Source organism: Diachasmimorpha longicaudata, chromosome 16 (assembly GCF_034640455.1).
Source record: "Diachasmimorpha longicaudata isolate KC_UGA_2023 chromosome 16, iyDiaLong2, whole genome shotgun sequence".
In the NCBI taxonomy this organism is placed as follows: Eukaryota; Metazoa; Arthropoda; class Insecta; order Hymenoptera; family Braconidae; genus Diachasmimorpha; species Diachasmimorpha longicaudata.
The window spans coordinates 5,978,329-5,995,628 of NC_087240.1; the positions used below are offsets into that span (position 1 = coordinate 5,978,329).

Sequence of the window (17,300 nt, forward strand, 5' to 3'; positions counted from 1 at the left end):
TGATGAGAAACCGATGTAGGAAGGCTTTTGCTCTCCAGCATTAACTCCTAATGGACAGAGGGTACAACCTCGACAACTATAGGTTGGACTTTTGGTTAATGTGTTCGCGGGTTCTGTCGCGGTTCGTAACCGAGAAACGATTTACAGTTGGGATCACTGTCTCCCCCATTGCTTCAACAGTTGCGCACTTCGTCCACGAACTGCTAATCCATCGGATCTATTTCCCTCCATTTGTCTGTAATACTTGTTAACTCGGAAGGGATGAACATTCCATCTATGTATACATTTTACGATAAAATTCAACTGGCCCTAATACATAGATACCTTTTTTTTTATTCAACTAAAAGCAGTTTCCTCAATGATTGTGGAAATTTATTTGCACAAGGGGACGAAAATTTTTAAATAGTGAATCGTAACGTATACCGAATAAATATGCAAAGCAAATAAATCACAACACTTATGCTCAATGGCACGCTGAATCGAGTAAATATTTGTCAATTCCATCAGATGAGAATGAAAAACCATTGAATGGATATATTTGATTAAATGTTTTTTTTTTTTTTTTTTTATTTCCCTACTATTTACATTCACACAAGAATAAAAACTTTGGAATTTACATATAAATTGCCTGAAATTCGGACATGTGTAAATTATACTAAGCAGTCATTAGATTTTCTTCAATTTATCGCGATATAAATCTGCACTTGTGACACTGTGCAGTAAATGCAACCAAAGGTCGACCCGCAGATGAGGCCGATCGCACTTGTAAATAGAAAGTTTATCGTGGGTTGCCAACCGACCGCGGAATATCGGTAGCCTCAAGCTTGGGTCATGGAAAACTTTTCGTTGACTCTACATATAGCTATAGATCTCCCCGAGATCTATTTCTCTTTCCGTAATGATTGTTGGTTTTTCCTGCGGCATTTAGAATGCGGGTATTAGAATAACAAATCTATTGGTAAGTTAGTTCCCTCTATAATTTTATTTTATCATAACGAGCAATAGCAACGCAGATCGGTTTTCAATGGATGGGTTTCATTAAACTATGAGAAATTATCAAAGTTTGAATGAACTACCACTCACTGCGCCAGAATGGCTGATGTGACGCAGACACGTCACCCATTCCGACGATCCGATGTTGAAATCCTTCCTGTTTGTCCATCCCCTGCGGAATTTTTTTACGATTTCTCTCCACAAGCCCTCTTTCTCTCTCCCTCTCGATTTTTTTCCATTCCTTATTCCCAGAGAGGCGTTCAATTTTATGATGCTATTTCCTACCTTTCGTTCTCATTTCCGGAGTAAGGTGGAGAACACGTTTAGATATAGTACCTTCTTTTTTTTCGTAGAGTGTACAATTTAAAAATTGTGGCGGTAAAAATTCTATTACGATTTTTCAAATATCAATTGAGTCTTAACATTGCCTTCACCAAAGTTTCATAATTCAACGCCAATTAAAGAAAGTCATCCAATGAAGAATTGAAATAACTGTGATTAAAATTTTTAAGGCATATTCACAATAAAAAACAAAATCGATTTCGATTTGACAAATACTTGTGTAAATCCCGATTGAGGTAATTCACGAGATTATAAATTTTGATGAGCAATTCAACTTGATGGATAAGATTGGAGTATAAACGAGACTGATCGTGAGTTTGGTATTGCAAATGGAATCACGTATACGTTCATGCAGCACGAAACTCACTGGTAATGTCAACAAAAAAAATTCTCTTTTTTTATAGTCATGTGAGCAGTGGTTATAAAAGTAGTGCAATAATTTCCATGATAACTTCTGTGTTACATCAATGGAATAGTTACGTTTAAGTGTTTTTTTTTTAAACGTACTAGGGAGTCAAGTGTATCAACACAGCGATGTCTTAGATCAAATTTCAATTATTCATAGAATAACTTTAGCTCAAAGTTCAGAAGCGAGGACAGGAATAACTTATTCGATTTTAGCAATCTTTTTCAAATAATCTGACTCCCCGGTGAATGGAGTATGTTTGAACACTTTACCGGGCTCTGAGTGCTGGATTAATGAAGGAAATTGACATTTTAGAAAGGAAAATTTAGAAATAAACGAGTATAATAAGATCGCTTTGATGTTACAGAAACTATTTAGAAAATGGAAATGAAGATCTGTTCTCTTCTTTTTCAAGGAGAAATTTTCTTGAAATGCCCTAAAAATATGTGTTATTTGATACGAAAGCTTTAACGAAAAATTTTTAATTTCGTATTTGATATTATTCAATAAACAAGGAAAGCAGGCAAAGGAGGTGCCACACACATTATATTACATGGCTAGAGACAACGTGGACAGTTATGGGCATTATATAGGGTGGTATATATGTGTATGAGGTTTAACGTCGAGTTGGACAGTTACGAGAACTCGGATAATGCAGTTTTCATCGAGAAAGTTCGTGTCCCAACGTTGGAATGGGCAACTAGCCGAACTCAGAGAGAGGATCGCCCGAGGGCAAACGTTCAGTCGCGCGTATAGAACGAGATCACTTCACCCAAGGGCAATATGGAAAAAGAGAAGCAAGATGGCTGGCTGGGAAGGGGAAAATTGTAGGACTCAGTATTCCAACTGACAAGGTGAGGGACGCAGGTGTTGCGCGTGAAATTTTCTTCCTCACGAATGAATAAATCTGCCTTTCTCATTCAGGTCATTCCTATATCTCATTTTCTTTTTATCTATCTCCTATATCCACCAAATACAATATATCTTACTCTAATTTGTTCTTCCGGTGATATTGCATTAAATTCCCATGCGCGTGTATAGTTTTTTAAAGCTAATACCATTGAAAAAAAAAATGGGAAAATTAATGTGGCTGATACTCCAATTTATGAGAAATGCTTTTTTTTTCTAAAATTATTTCGATTTCATACTTTGATTCGCAAAAGCTATGGTGATCCTTTAGTCATTAGAATATCCTCCTCATTTAAAGAATCATTGTGAATCTTCATAACATCATACAACACTGTGGATGGATTAATTTTGGTAGAGGCTGAAAATTATAAGGAGAGTTGAAAATCTGTATGGGATAAAGTGAAAAGTGTAGGGAGGAATAACCCGAGATAGATTGTGAAGGGGAAGGGGAGAATGCTCTAGTTGTGTGCGCGCACCCGCCTCATCTTGAATCATAAAGCCAACTCGACAATTAATACTGACGCCCCAGGGTTATTTGACGACGTTTAATATTATGCAACGCTCCATTATTCTGGTCTTAACAGTTAGGCGGCTGACAGCTCCCTTTTTCGTACATCAACGAAAAGCTTTATCCCGAGGTTCATTCAATCGAGTGAAGTTTTACGTGATGAAAAAATTTTATCAACTCTATTTTCACCCTTTATATGAATTTTTACATTCCATATTCATCGTAATAGCCTTCATATCGAAGCCAAATGGTGAATATGATTTTCTTTTTCTTATTGCCACTCGTGTGATGGAAGAATTATGTGAAAATCATAAAGACCTTACTAACTTCGCCCCCCCCCCCTCCCCATGTGCTACCCAATGATATTTCTGACACTCAATTTCCACACCCTCGTACGCGCCTATGTCAGATTCTTTACGATGAGATTATATCGACAGGTAGGCTATATCTGTTGAGCATCCAAAGGGAAACGATAGGGTCGATGTCACGGTAGCTCTTGATGGCTAGATACACACACTCACCCGCATATAAGAGAGTGCTCAAGAAAATTTCAAGAATCCCCTGAATCGTTGTGATGTTTTTTTTCTCCCTTTTCCTTCTTTCTCCCGCCATGATTTGCTTTCCCCGTAATCCATAGAAAATTCATAGATATTCTAAATTGTGTAATTACTATTACATATTATCTATGGCAAAAAAAATTAACGTTAAAAGTACGTTAATGCTGGAAACAGTTAATTAATATCTATGAGGCTCAGATTTAATTTAATTCAAATTAGTATTTCAATGCTGTGTTATATTCTTGCATCAATTGGGTTAATAAATCAAGTCTCATTCAATAATATTTAGCGCTTGGTGAATGATTAGTGAATTATTTTTAAGATAAAAAATTCAGTTTGTACAGATAGACAGCGTGTGAATTGATACGAAAATAATATTGAAAGATAGATAGAGAGGTTGATAGAGAAAAAAATGCTACAGGCTATATATCCTATTTTTTTTTTCTTTAAACCAAACAAACGAACCAACCTCCTCGGAAAGGCCTAGCCAAAAATGTTCGCGGGATCCCTGTAACAAAAATATAGATAAATCATAAGAAAATCATAGATAACTAACTGAAAGAAATAACTATAACGGTCATTCATTGGTATTAATCCCTAATTCCTTTAATGAAAAATGTGTTTTCATTTCAATCAATTTATCACATCCAAGTGATGATAATCGCCAATTGTTCAGTTGCTAATTAACGATGAAAATCCGAGAAATTTGAAATTTAACTCAATAATTCTTTAAAATATTGGCTATATCAAATAAAAGAAAAATTGAATTAAATGGGATATAAAATCACGGTGAACACAGTGCGACAGCGTTTCATCCCCTAAGAATGTTTTCTACCTTCTGTTAGCACTGGTATACCTGTCCAATACGGCCAAGAGAAATGGGGTGTGTCGGCAAAAAGCCAAAATTTACCCTTAAGCGACATCTGTGAACAGATGCCCATCCTCATCTCCCCGCCCTCAAGGAACGGGAGAATTGGAGAATTGGAGGTAGAGGGGTAGAGAGTGAGGAGAAGGAGGACGAGGTGTAGAATATAAGGGGGTGGTGGTAATAGAAGTTCCAGTGGCAAGTGTGGCATTGCACCAGTATGCCTGGAACACTTGGATAAAAACGAAAGACGAGAAAGAAAAAAAAACAACGGCCGAAGGAATACAGAGCAATGGTGTGCGTGTGGTTTGGGGGCGGCATTAGGACACATGGACACATATAGTAGGGGTTGAACAGTGGCACAAGCAAGAGAGTTCTCATAACACTTGGAAACAGGTGACACCCGTCGTCTTATTGCTTGGTGAGTTGGTGAAGGCGATTTTCTATATCCCCCGCGTAACTTGTTGAGAAAAGAGAGGGCCAATGGTGAATATACTTTGGTAGAAGAACAACCAACAGACAAGTTGGTACTGAAGAGGAACACGATAGGGTAAGGAGTGCTCGGGTATCGGATGAGCCAAGCCGTGCAAAGTAGGGTCCCTCTCTCCTATGATGGCCTCGTGATCACACACCACTCGACCTTCGACAGTAGCACGTGCTCTCAACATCTTCTTGGTTGGGCTTCTTCTCTACACACTCATATATCACAGCACCGGTAAAAAATATTGAATATTAATGGTACGATCAGTGGCAATGCTGTTTCAAGTTTACACGGAGAGGAAAAAAAATCAGCAATAAAAATTATGAGAAAGAAAAATTTTATGTAGCTGTATATTTAACATAATACAGCTGTTATTGTACGTGAATATATCTGTAATTTATTTACATTATTATAAGTATATTTCAATGGCTCTCATGACCGTTAAAAGGGAAATAGTTTTTCATAAATTTTCCGCGTTTAATACATGTGTAGATACATGTAATTATATTTTTGGTATAATGTAATTGTACGAGTTTTCCTGTTTCCTCCTGATTCTTTTTTTTTTTTCTCTTCTTTTGCGTCTTTCTTTTTTTTTCCTACCCCTCTCTCCATACAATGCAAGCAAGAGAGACCCGTTGCGCGCACCTCACTCCAATCTTTCCACTCTAATCTCGGGCTTGGGCTTTTATTCTCTCTCGCGCTCGCCTGCAAAGCCCGGTGTGCAGCAAACTTTTCCGATTTGGCGGTCTAATGGAGATACATTGGTTGGAAAACTGGTAAAATCGTAGCTGGAATACAAACCACAAAATAGCAGAGTCTTATAGTCTCTCTAATATCTAGCTGGTTTATTTGATTATTATTTAAAGAGATTATTTCTTCCTTCCAACATGGCGTAGCATAATGAAATATGAATGATTATTCCGGCTCAGCACAGATGTAATTATGATGAAAAATGCCCCATAGGCCTCTCTATCGTGGAAGACCTGGCTCAATTCTCGTTAAGGCATAATCTTTAATTAAATCACCATTGATTCACTGGTAGAAGCTACTCCCTTGTCTGTTAGCCCTTACACCGGAGTGAGGTCGCCCGTTTAGGAAGCAGAGCAGGCCATCGAAGAACCAAAGTGGCTTGAGCAGCCTCCGAACAAAATCAATTTTACCAGAGAAACCCGAAAAACTTAATTATCAATTTACGATATCGTAAATGTAATGAAGTAAATAGCTCCATTAATCCACAATTGGAAAATGGTGGCTTATCCTTTGCACCATTAAAAATTAATAAAATTAGTCTTGCATTGAGAAAATAAATTACTTATTAACTTCAAATGAGTATAATAGTATTGAAAAGAAATATAGAATGTATATAAAATAAATAAAAAAATTGAATAATACACTAAATGTTTGTCTAGTTCAACATTACTATTTACGCGGTATAAAGCTATATCGAAATCAATGGGCATTACGTTGGTCAGCTGTATTCATTGAAACTGGTAGCCCATCAGCAATGCCACAAAGTTAACCACCGCGCCCAAACCAAATGGCCAGTTACATTGCTACTGAACTACTGGTAGAATTAATCACTAATCCTTGGCAACTCTACAGCAACGATTGCAGTGTCCGAACAATTCGCGCCTCAACGACTTACTGCATGAAAGAGCTCCGAATTTCATGCCACGTCCACGATCTTCCTCTCAATTTTCGCCACACTATTAACATCTCCCTCACCGCTAATTTATAAGTAATAAATTTCATTTTTTGATTTTTATTCAACGACCAAGCTATTTCCGCTCATATCAATACAACGAAAATAATCGCACGATACATTATTGATAATTCGGAAATGTAACGGCAAGAATAAATCTCATTGGTATTTATTAATTTGTTTTCAATTAATACGATGATCAATTTAAAAGCCCAATTAGCTGGCTACCTTCCCTCCTGCATTTGCCATAAATATATAACTAATTGGCAATATGGTTATTTCCCACATGTTTTTTTGCTGATCAATACACGATGAATGATTTTTTTGTTGAACAAGTGACTTAGTTGGCATATGTATACGTATTTAATGGGAATTAAACGAGGTGTTGGCAACGGAAGGAGAAGGCTGCCATGAGCCAGCCCATTATTTGGCTGGGCAAGTCGACGAATAATACGGAGAGAGCATTTAGAGCCGCAGGATAGGCGCACTCACACTAAGGCGAGAAAGGAAGAATGGGGCTCTCTCCTGTAGTACAGGCCCAGGCAACCATACAATACAAACAGCTTAATTACACGGAGATGAGAGGGGGAAAATCCCCAAGAGCAATGTCGAACGCCGCAGGTTCTACAGATCGTTATGATTTCACGAATGTATGATCACGGCCCACTCTCACCACTGCTCTTGTCTCTCTCCCTCTCTTTCCTTCCATCCCCCTTGTTTCTCGATATCTATTATGTATTCCCACTTGCGGGAACAGCACCAGTGGAGGACAACCAGTTCACACTTCACGTACTCGCAGGGCTTCTCCATTTCCTCAGCTCTTAAATCTATATCCACTGTATATATTTCAACCAGTCAAATTCTTCGGGGAATTCAACTGACTATCAACTCACACATTGGATCCAACATTTGTCCAACTACGTGTAGCACAGTGTAGTGTCGATCGATGCCGGGTAAGGATTCGAGAGTACATATCGCGTGTCAACGGCCATGTCAGAACCTGACGTCAATACAAGACCGCGATCGTCTCGTGAGAATCGACGAAAAAATGAGAATAAAATGCCAGAAAGACGATGCAGTAATTACAACATTTGTAATTTTCTCTTTCGATCAATGGACGACAGGAAGTTGGAAAATATAAGAGAATTGGATGGAAATCAATCATATCAGAGAAGCGATTTCAAACCTCAAGAACGTATTAGAGAAAGAGCTTCAGCGAAATATAGATATAAAAGAAGAATTGTCAGCGGGAACAAGAACAGAATGGAAAAGACAAATCGAAGTGGTCATACAATGGTATCGTGGAAAAGCTCTTCGTAATTGAATCCCAACAACCTTATGCGCACGGTCTCTATTGCTGAACAAACCAACCATACGACAATCGCCGTAGATAGAGAGAAAAGTACTGGGGTACAATCATATTTCCGTTCAAACTCACCATTCAATATTCATCAAACTCTAGGTACAATTGGAAGTGCGCACCTTTTTGTTCCTTGCCATTGCCATTGCCATTGCCATTGCCATTGCCATTTCCATTGTATCATACCATGGTAGAAAAATAATAAAATGAAAATTGCAGTCGAAATCCTTTTTTTTTTTTTTGTGAAATATACACGTGTGTGGGTAGATGTGTTAAAATTGAGGTGGCAGGAAAGCTTATATGGAAGCAGACAAGGAGAAGAAAACACAACAGTAATACCCCTTTACAGTCCTATCGGCTTTGAGATACCCCTAGGGAGGCGTTATGGGTTGGAGATTTCACGTTCTGGGTCACCGCAAAGTACTTTGTAGGCTCCCTAGATTTACTTTCTTTTTCGGGTTTTATTGATGGAAACGATATAAAAATGAATAAAAAATAAAGAATAAAAAATTCATGTCACCATTTTCATGAGGGGAAAAAATCAAAGACAATTAATGAGAGTTTTTTCAACATTGGAACAAATTATGGAATTTTAGGAATAAAAAAAAGTTGAAATTGTTGAAGCATTTCCATTAGTTACAACCCGCTAAATGTATCTTGCACAAAGGACGAGAAAAGTTGAACGGGATATTCGCTGTTGGTGGAAGAGTAGCGGCGAAGCCAACTCGTAAATTTATGGCTCAGGAACTATATGTACTGGCTGTTTCGCCCGGACGGAAATGGACGTCACAAGGACGAATGAGACAAGTTTCACGTCGATTTCTCGTCGAAAGTGGCCAAGCTATACGTATGTGCTCACCCAGAAAAGAGAACAATGAGATTACGCCGGGAGATGCCTAGAATTGGTATGGGCTACGATCAACTGTTCTTCTGGCCTCTGTCTCTCTTTAACGTAACGTGGCAAGTCGAGAATCGCGAGGAATTTAATTAGTCGAATACTTTGGACAAGTGTAGATAGGGGGCAAAGCACGCTCATCTCCTCCACACGGCAGTTGGAAAAAAAAAAAAGAAAGTAAAATTTCTCAATGATACTACCTCAAGAATCGAAGCACCTGACGGTTTCCTGTCTTCAACTCGCGTCATTAAGAATTTTCTCATTAACTACAGTCGAGCGAACTGGAATAGCTAAAACCATAATTTTTTCTTCCTCTTCTTATTTCTCTCAATGACGGAGTTTCATGTAAATTTGTAGAAAAGAAGAAAAATTCGCATTACGTCGAGAGGAAGAGCTTTTATTTCTCGGGGAAAAATGAGTAAATCGAGATAGAGTTGATGGCTACCGCAGAGGAGTCTTACTAGACAATTTGCAATGCTGAAACGAAAAGTTGTCGAGCATTACATCACAAGTGCGTTATCTACATCGAAAAGATGATGGTGATCCTCCAACTAGTCGCAAAACAAGCTCAATGAAAGAACAACTTGAGCTTCTGGGGTAAAGAGGCTCGATGAACAGGATTGTGAATGAAAAAAGACCCTTTGTTTTCTCTACCATTTCATCTATCAATTCTAAATACTCAAACAATGCTTATATTTGTTTCTATTGAGGAGTTTGAAAAATATACTTGAAATAATATTCATGATTAATATCAGCGATAGGAGTGTATAGAGTGACCGAAAAGTTGAATTGCAACGTAACGGTTAAATAACACTTTGGTCGGACGCATTTTGAAGGGATTGTTGAACAGGGGTGAACAGTATAAATGTGGCGTGCCACAAGTGCGAACTCGAGTGGTTATATGTTGCACCAAAAAGAACTCCCTACAAATCGAGCGCGGACGTAGAACGTTTAAAAGGGGCTGCACACCGAGTTGAATGCATGAGGCAGGGAAAAGCTTCTTTCCACTTGCCAATCCTATTTTACCTTCAGTAGAAACTTACAGGGCGATTTTTTTACCTACTGTACTTGCCATTCATTTTCTTGCACCAGGCATCATATTTAAGCAAGAGAAGAAATACACCAACTATTTAAATATTTCCAATCTGGCAATAATGAAAGAAGATTCTGTTCACTGATTAAAGCCCAAAAAAAGGAGATTATTTCCTAGGGGATCCCCGGCCGAAATAACACTCTGTATTATTTCACCATTTATTATCAATTAATGAACCTCAGTTGAGCATTTTTTCATATTATAACAAGACATATTTTACATTTTATCCCCGCCTCCCCTCCATAACCGCTCTGCATAATAACTTTCGTCAAAGTATGTATGTGAGTGTGCTAGATAATTGAATATTAAATAATAGAATATGTAGAAGTAGATTTAGAGGAATTTAGTAGCTCACGATGATTAGACGTCTGCAGCTGATGGGACGTTATAGATCGGTGCCCATAGACAGATACCTTTTGCAATATCGATCTTGAAAAAAATTTGCATTAATTTTATAATTAACATTTTTTAAGACTGACCTTGTGCTCGTACACTTGCAAAGAATACGATGAGAATGGTCACTGCTGTCGACGGATACCTCATTTCTTCTTCTTGCGCTACAATTTTAACGCGTCTTCTTTTTTATATTATTATTACTAGTGTTGTTATTATTATTATTATTATTATTATTATTATTATTATTATTATTATTATTATTATTAGTAGAAGTAGTAGTAGTAGGAGTATTTTTAAATGATTATTTTGTATATTATCATGAGTTTTGTTATTCTATGAGATTATTAGTTTTTTTCACACTGACAATTCAGCACCTCCTTTTGGAAGGTCCTCTGAATTTCAATCGTTTTCTCCGGTCACTTGAGACTTTCTGTTCGCTTCGGTAACACAAAGTCCTGAATTTACACACCACTTATGATCCTTTTCTGCACGTTTATTTATACGTTTCCTCTTACACGAGCTATTTGTCGTTTATTATTGTCCTTTAAACTCAAAAATTAATCCTACTCGTCGACCACACAGTCTTTGAAATTGGCAGAATAAAAACAATTATTATAGATTTAAAAATAAAATTAGAGTTTTTTAAACGTAGACGGGAGAAGTTGATGCACTTTGCAGAAATAAATGATACACTTTGGTTATATCTTGACGCTGGTATTGCATGTTTGAACAGAGTTAAAAGCCCAGGTGCATGTGCAGTCCCAAAATCACTAAGGCTCACACACGACTTTGATAGGACAAACAGAGAAGAAATGAAAATAAGAATGAAAATGGTAAAAAGTAGCTGAAAGGTAAACGATACTTGGCTGAACCAACTATAGCTATTCCCTATCTCCAATGAAAAGTTTTGACTTCTGGTGTGTTGGCTTTGGAGATTCTTCTCTGCTACTGCAACTTAAACCCCCTCACTTTCCCCCTTACCCCCTCATTTATACCACGTACGTATATGTATATGGCAGGACGGATACGTATACTGGTCCACTTAAAAGATTCTACAAATGACGAAAACGCAGAAAACTTTTGGTGAGCACGTGCCTCACTGAAAAGAAGAAAACTGAGATCACGTTTTCTTGCGATCTCGTGTCCTCCTCAGTCTTCGTTTCTCATAGAGATTCAACGTGAATGGACCCTTAACGATTCTTGTTGAGAAAATAAAAACTAAAGGTGAAGAGGAAAAACCCCGAGACCTTTTCTAGATGAGTAAAAATAATAATTCAGAGAGACCCTATGAAAAACTTGGCTTCCTCGCAATGATGAGAATAAGAATTTATACGCCCTGATAAAATTAAATTACTGAGAATTAGCAATAAAAAATTTATAGAAATGCATATATCAAGTCTAAGTGTATCGCAGTGTCATTGATATTTATCCACTGACAGAATAAATTTCGAGTTTGTCTAGCGGTGATGATTTTTGGGAGTAAGTTATTTGGCGTGGTCGCAACAACGTCACGTAGAAAATTGGACCATCCGTCCCCGGGCCAGGAGCACACAGGGGTGTGTAAGAGAGAGGGATGCGGGGGGTTGTCGTGCTGGCGTGATGAAAAATCTCGCAGCGAGCCACCGAGAGTCACACACGCGATTGGTTTAGTCAAGCCAAACTACAACATACCCCTGTATGTACTGCACGAAGTATTCAGGTAGAATTAAAAAAAAAAAAAGAAGAAAATTCCTCTTGTTAAAAACTGAACGGAAAAATAACAAATTAATCACTTTTTTCCAATTGCGCCTGTAAAAGGTGTTTACTTAGATATTTATTTTTATATATGTAGATATATACATTTAGTTTCACTCTGAGTTGTCCGCGATTTCAATATATTCCTCAGAAGCCGTTGTCACACACATTCAAAATTCCTGGAGAACAGTACCAATTACACCCAGAGTAATTCAAGTTGTAGATAATCGCTTGATAAATGTTACGAAACAAATGAAACGGTTAAATGATTACGATAAACCAATGAAAGATGAGTGTCCCGCAAAAATATAAAAAGGAGAAAAATGTGTGCAGCGTGCGTGATAACGATAGAGCAAATAGTGCGCATTAAGATACACGTACGCTTGCCACGGTCGCGTGTTCGATACTGGCGCGGTGTAGCGCCTGGAAATAGTTCTGCTCGGTCCCGAACGGCGTCGCGACGCCCGCCGCTCCCTTCCTCTTCGACCAACCCCCATGTATTATCCAGTGTCGGCCACTACGACGACCCTGTCTTTATGTTGAGAATTAACTTTGATGAGTTCACTGTTAAAATGAATATCATTTACTCGATGAATGATCATTTCACAACTTGCGATCGTCACTATCTCTTTCCCCGAATCGCGCAATATTAATAGTCACAATCATGTACTCATTATGTTATATTTATTATAGTTATAATAATTTATAATATGATATAACATCATAATGATTTTTAATACTTATGTTTAAAATTACTATATATTAACACCGTTGTCAGCACAAAAAATAAATTTTTGTCATCAGTTTACTCGTTGAAAACATAACGAATGGATATTTATTTGAAACGCAAGCCTGCTACTACACATTAGATGACATCAAACGCAGTTGATATGGAATGATCGCGAATATTTCGACACGACTTTATTTTGATAAGCGAGTATACAGAAGGGAGCGTGCCGCGTATATTTTCATTAACGGATATCAAGCCCGGTGTGGTCTCCCTCGGGCATGTATATGTATATACCTGCTCCGTTTCAGTGCAAGAACATGCGCACGCCCTCTTAACACCCGGCAGGGGATACCGTCCGATTAATAAATCTGAGACAAGAGCAGAACATTAAGCAAGCCAGAACAAATTTATTCTTAAAAATGAGGTTTTTTTTCTTTCATTCCACAAACTGCAATTGTCATCAATGTTTTCCATGTTTCCATGTTTAAAAATTCCATAGACATTACGAGAAAAGCGTCGAAAACTATCTCAAGAGCCCCTGAATAATACTCTAACAGTTGGATTTAAATATTCTAATGTACAACAGGGGTACATTGAATAAAATAGCCTCCATTGAGGGAGGAGGATCATTAATTAGCCGTTAACCAATAAATTGTGGGGAAAAAGCAGGCACACGACTAATTGCATATTTCGAATGCAAACGGGGTGGAACACAAAATCAGAGAACAGTGGAATGATTTCCGGAGGTTTTACGTACATGGTTATAATATCCTTGAGTGAGGAAGCTCGTTGGACAGCAGGCTCATGGACGATGCCCCTGTGTTTCCGACAATTTCGCAGCTGCATTGCACGCAACGAAAAGCGTATTAAGCTCTTGCATGTGCATCTGGCCAGTGACCACTGCTTTCTATACTAATGCGTAATTCGACAATTAATTGATTTTTTTTTCTCAATCGAGATAGACTTGACACTTTAACATCAAAAAGCTCGACATTGTCGAAACCCCAGCGAAAGGTTATGTTTTCCATGAGAATTGTTTTCTCTTAATGCGAACACCACTATCGCTAAATTGAGTTCGACCACATTGAATCGGAATTAGTGTGAATTGGATTTGTTCAGCCGATCAAATGAAATTTGATACTTGATTGGACCTTTATGGTGCCGCACCATCGAGGCTGTATAATTCGCTGGTCAAAGGGGGTAGGAGAAGAGTATTCTTGGATTGATAATAGAGACAGTGAAGGAAAAAATAGTTGAAAAAAATATTTTCATTATCGTCAACACTAAAGTATTACTCATAATGACTGTAGGACAACGCGGTAAATATATTTTTCTTAATACAAACAGAACTAAAAATATTAACTTAAATGAAAGTATTTGGTCTAGATAATAGATGGCCTATACATCACCAACACTATTTATTAACTTTTGTTTTCACCGTCTTATGAAGAAGTCGTAAAACACGGTATGTATTCGAGGAAGAAATTTGTAATAGACTCCCTCCGAGCTAGCGCGATCCGGCGGCATTGGATATGCCAAGGCATAGTCCTGGATTAATTAGTGGATGACGTAAAGGTATAACTCCGCCTCCTCAGTTATATAGCGAGCCATGGATTGACGCCAGTTGATTAGCCCATTCATTGTCGTTTCTCGTCTCCGCCTTGGACCCACAGACGAGTCAATCCTACACGGGATGTTTGATGTAGACGACGATTATATGGCCCAGGACGAATGACTGCATAGAACCCATAAAATTACACTGTAACAGATTACTTTGTGGCTCATCGACAGCTGCAGCCGTGAAGAACCGATCGCTTGTATGGTCTATAAGTAGCGCTGAATCAGAGTTGAAATTCTGATGAATAATCGAAGGGCGGGGAGGACCACGACGACGACGACGACGACGACGACGACGACAAACTACTCGATTATCAAACAGTAGAGGGAGACAAAGAAGTGCTCTTGAGTAAGCAAGGAGGCGACGAGCTTGGTGTCTACAAGGAAATATATACCTGTTCTCCACTTGAAACGCTTTATTGAAGGGTTTCAGTGCGTTCCTCCACTTGAGACTACACGAGACATCCTGCAGATTTTTAAGTACCAGATGACTCTTTCTCATATTACGCATGGAGAGTGATATTCAGGAAAAATTATTGCACTATTAATTTTCCAGAGAATATTTATAAAAAAGAAGGGGATTAATCTAAGAGGAAATTCTTGAATTTGTAATCATGTTATGAAGTTAGTGAGTTATTTCTATGTTTAAGTCCATGAAATTTTCTAATCGTTGAACAAAGGGACATTACCAAATAACTTTTAGTTGATTTATATGGAAGGAATATTCACATTTCTGTTGTCCATTACAGTTTTTTTTTTTTTATTAAATTCTAATTTCACTGATATTATTTCCAATACATTGAATACTCTATTCTAACCCTGAAACGCTCAAATGTTACACTTGCTGACGGCCTAATGATGGGGGCTGATTTTAGCCAGTGATGAAAGGAAACAAATTCTTACAAGGTGAACAAGGGGCGTGACCACATTGGGGTAATGGCCTACGGGTGTTCAGCTGAATTGTCGAGGCCCGTGTGAGTTCTGCCAGCGGCAGGGCAAAGCGGCGGTAAATGCCGCAAAAGAGCAAAGTAAAAAAGATAATAATAAATAAATGAAGGAAGAATGTACAATAGAGGCACAACGATAACCAAATAGAGTGAGAGAGATGGAATGAGAAACGACTGAGGAGAGCCACGGGGCTTCAGACTCGTAAAGTTTTAACGAGATGCGTTAGATGCCGACGCTATCGACCCTTGTTTAGCCGCCACCACCACCGCCACCAACCTGACATTCTTTCTGCTAAATAAATGAGTTGCAATGGTTGGTCACTTGGACCGGAGTCGATACTTTAACGCCCTAAGATGATGGGACTCTTTTCTAGGCCATCCTCACTGCTACTGGTCTCGAGAAGTACCGAGACATACTCTGACATTACAGAGAGGAAAACCCTGTGGCGGTGTCAGTCCCGAATCCCCGGTGCCCGACATCCCCAAGTGGTTTCTTTTCCATTGTGACTTTGCGACGTTTAAAGAATATGGTGTTTGTAATAATATGCAGTAAAACAAACAACGATCCCATAGAATGATGTTGCCCATAAAAGAAACTTTATTACAGGATGACTTTTTGTTTGCTGTAAAATTGTTGTACAGATGAAGGCATTTAAAAATTGGTTAGACATTTCGCTCATTTTAATGAGACCCGAGAATAAATTGTAGCCGGGTCGGCGATTGAATTTCATCGAGTCCAATTAATTCGGCGGCGGTTTCGTAGAAAATGCCAACGACAATTCTCTTGTAATTTTCTTAAGCAACTGAGTATATCAAGACCCTGAATCTTATTCTTCCGTAAATGAAACAAGAGAAGAAAAAATTAAAATAAAAAAAGTTTATGGAGTAGCGCAAAGTGGAATACCGCTGGAGAGCTTTGTAATTTTAATTATTTCATTAGCGGAAATCCTTCGAATATACAAAGGAAGTCTCATCTGAGTACTTGGCGTTAAGAAAATTCGTAGCTTCAAGTATTTTTCGTTTCCCGTTTTCTCTACCCTGGCTTTTTATTTTTTATCCATTGGTGCACGGAGCAAAATATTCATCAAAAATTTACAGAATAATTTAGGTAATGCGCAAGTGAATGATCTGAATTGAATTTAACTGTAAAGTGATTATTGTTCATGATGAGTACGACTTTATCCTCTTAGGTTCAATCATATAGTAGGTATATGGTGACGTAGGATCAAATTTCAAGTGAACCAGAGTGAAACGCCCGCGGCATTGGTCCCCTCAATTTTCACTCTCCTCCCATCATATAATTTGCCGAGACGATGACGCACACCTAAGTGGCCCTTCTCATAATCATCGGAATGAAATTGCCATTTGAGAGACACCTAATGTGCTGAAGGGTTGAAAAAATAACATTTGACATGATTGACAGATAGATTCCCATTTCGTCATAATAATGGATAATCCATAGTATCTGAAATTTTCGTAATTTCCATGTCTATCACTCACCCACATTTTCACGCAAAACAGCTCTTTATAACGAATCACATGTCCTTGATCGCCCTATAGGCCCTCATATATGTATGTACATACATGACGCGTAACAGCGACGTAAAGCATGCACTCCAGGTACAACGCACAGTGTGCGCTATAGCAATTCGGCAAACCATTGGTTTGGTCAATCGCCAATTCCTATTTGGCTTCATTCCAAGGGGTCAAACAAATGTTCTAAGAGCTTGCTCCCACTCTTGGAATCCATGTGTGGAAACAATGG

General features: G+C 38.2%; 3 protein-coding genes across 12 annotated transcripts in view; 1 reads left to right on the forward strand and 2 right to left on the reverse strand.

Annotated features, from left to right (window-relative positions):
• The window catches only part of LOC135170227 (synaptogenesis protein syg-2-like), a 62,027-nt gene extending 49,378 nt beyond the window's left edge, over nucleotides 1-12,649 (reverse strand). For 3 of the 9 annotated variants that reach the window (XM_064135837.1, XM_064135836.1, XM_064135835.1), the window contains exons 1-2: nucleotides 10,591-12,649; nucleotides 4,185-4,223 (exon numbers count right to left, since the gene is read on the reverse strand). In XM_064135837.1, the coding sequence (XP_063991907.1) occupies nucleotides 4,185-4,223; nucleotides 10,591-10,654 (103 nt within the window). In that variant the 5' untranslated portion in view covers nucleotides 10,655-12,649. The remainder of the gene's footprint in view (nucleotides 1-4,184; nucleotides 4,224-10,590) is intronic. The other 6 variants (XM_064135843.1, XM_064135839.1, XM_064135838.1 and 3 more) reach the window with 4 other exon arrangements.
• The window catches only part of LOC135170243 (uncharacterized), a 96,232-nt gene that overhangs the window by 62,838 nt on the left and 16,094 nt on the right, over nucleotides 1-17,300 (forward strand). The window lies entirely within an intron of this gene.
• LOC135170241 (uncharacterized) lies at nucleotides 10,918-15,961 on the reverse strand. The gene is made up of 2 exons (XM_064135890.1): nucleotides 14,267-15,961; nucleotides 10,918-11,049 (listed from the first exon to the last, which is right to left on the reverse strand). The coding sequence occupies exon 1, from the start codon at nucleotides 15,097-15,099 to the stop codon at nucleotides 14,656-14,658; it is 444 nt and encodes a 147-aa protein (XP_063991960.1). The 5' UTR covers nucleotides 15,100-15,961; the 3' UTR covers nucleotides 10,918-11,049; nucleotides 14,267-14,655.

Bases quoted from the DNA above. Each gene is read 5' to 3' on its own strand.
- LOC135170241 (XM_064135890.1), bottom strand. From the start codon at position 15,099: ATGCGTAATATGAGAAAGAGTCATCTGGTACTTAAAAATCTGCAGGAT.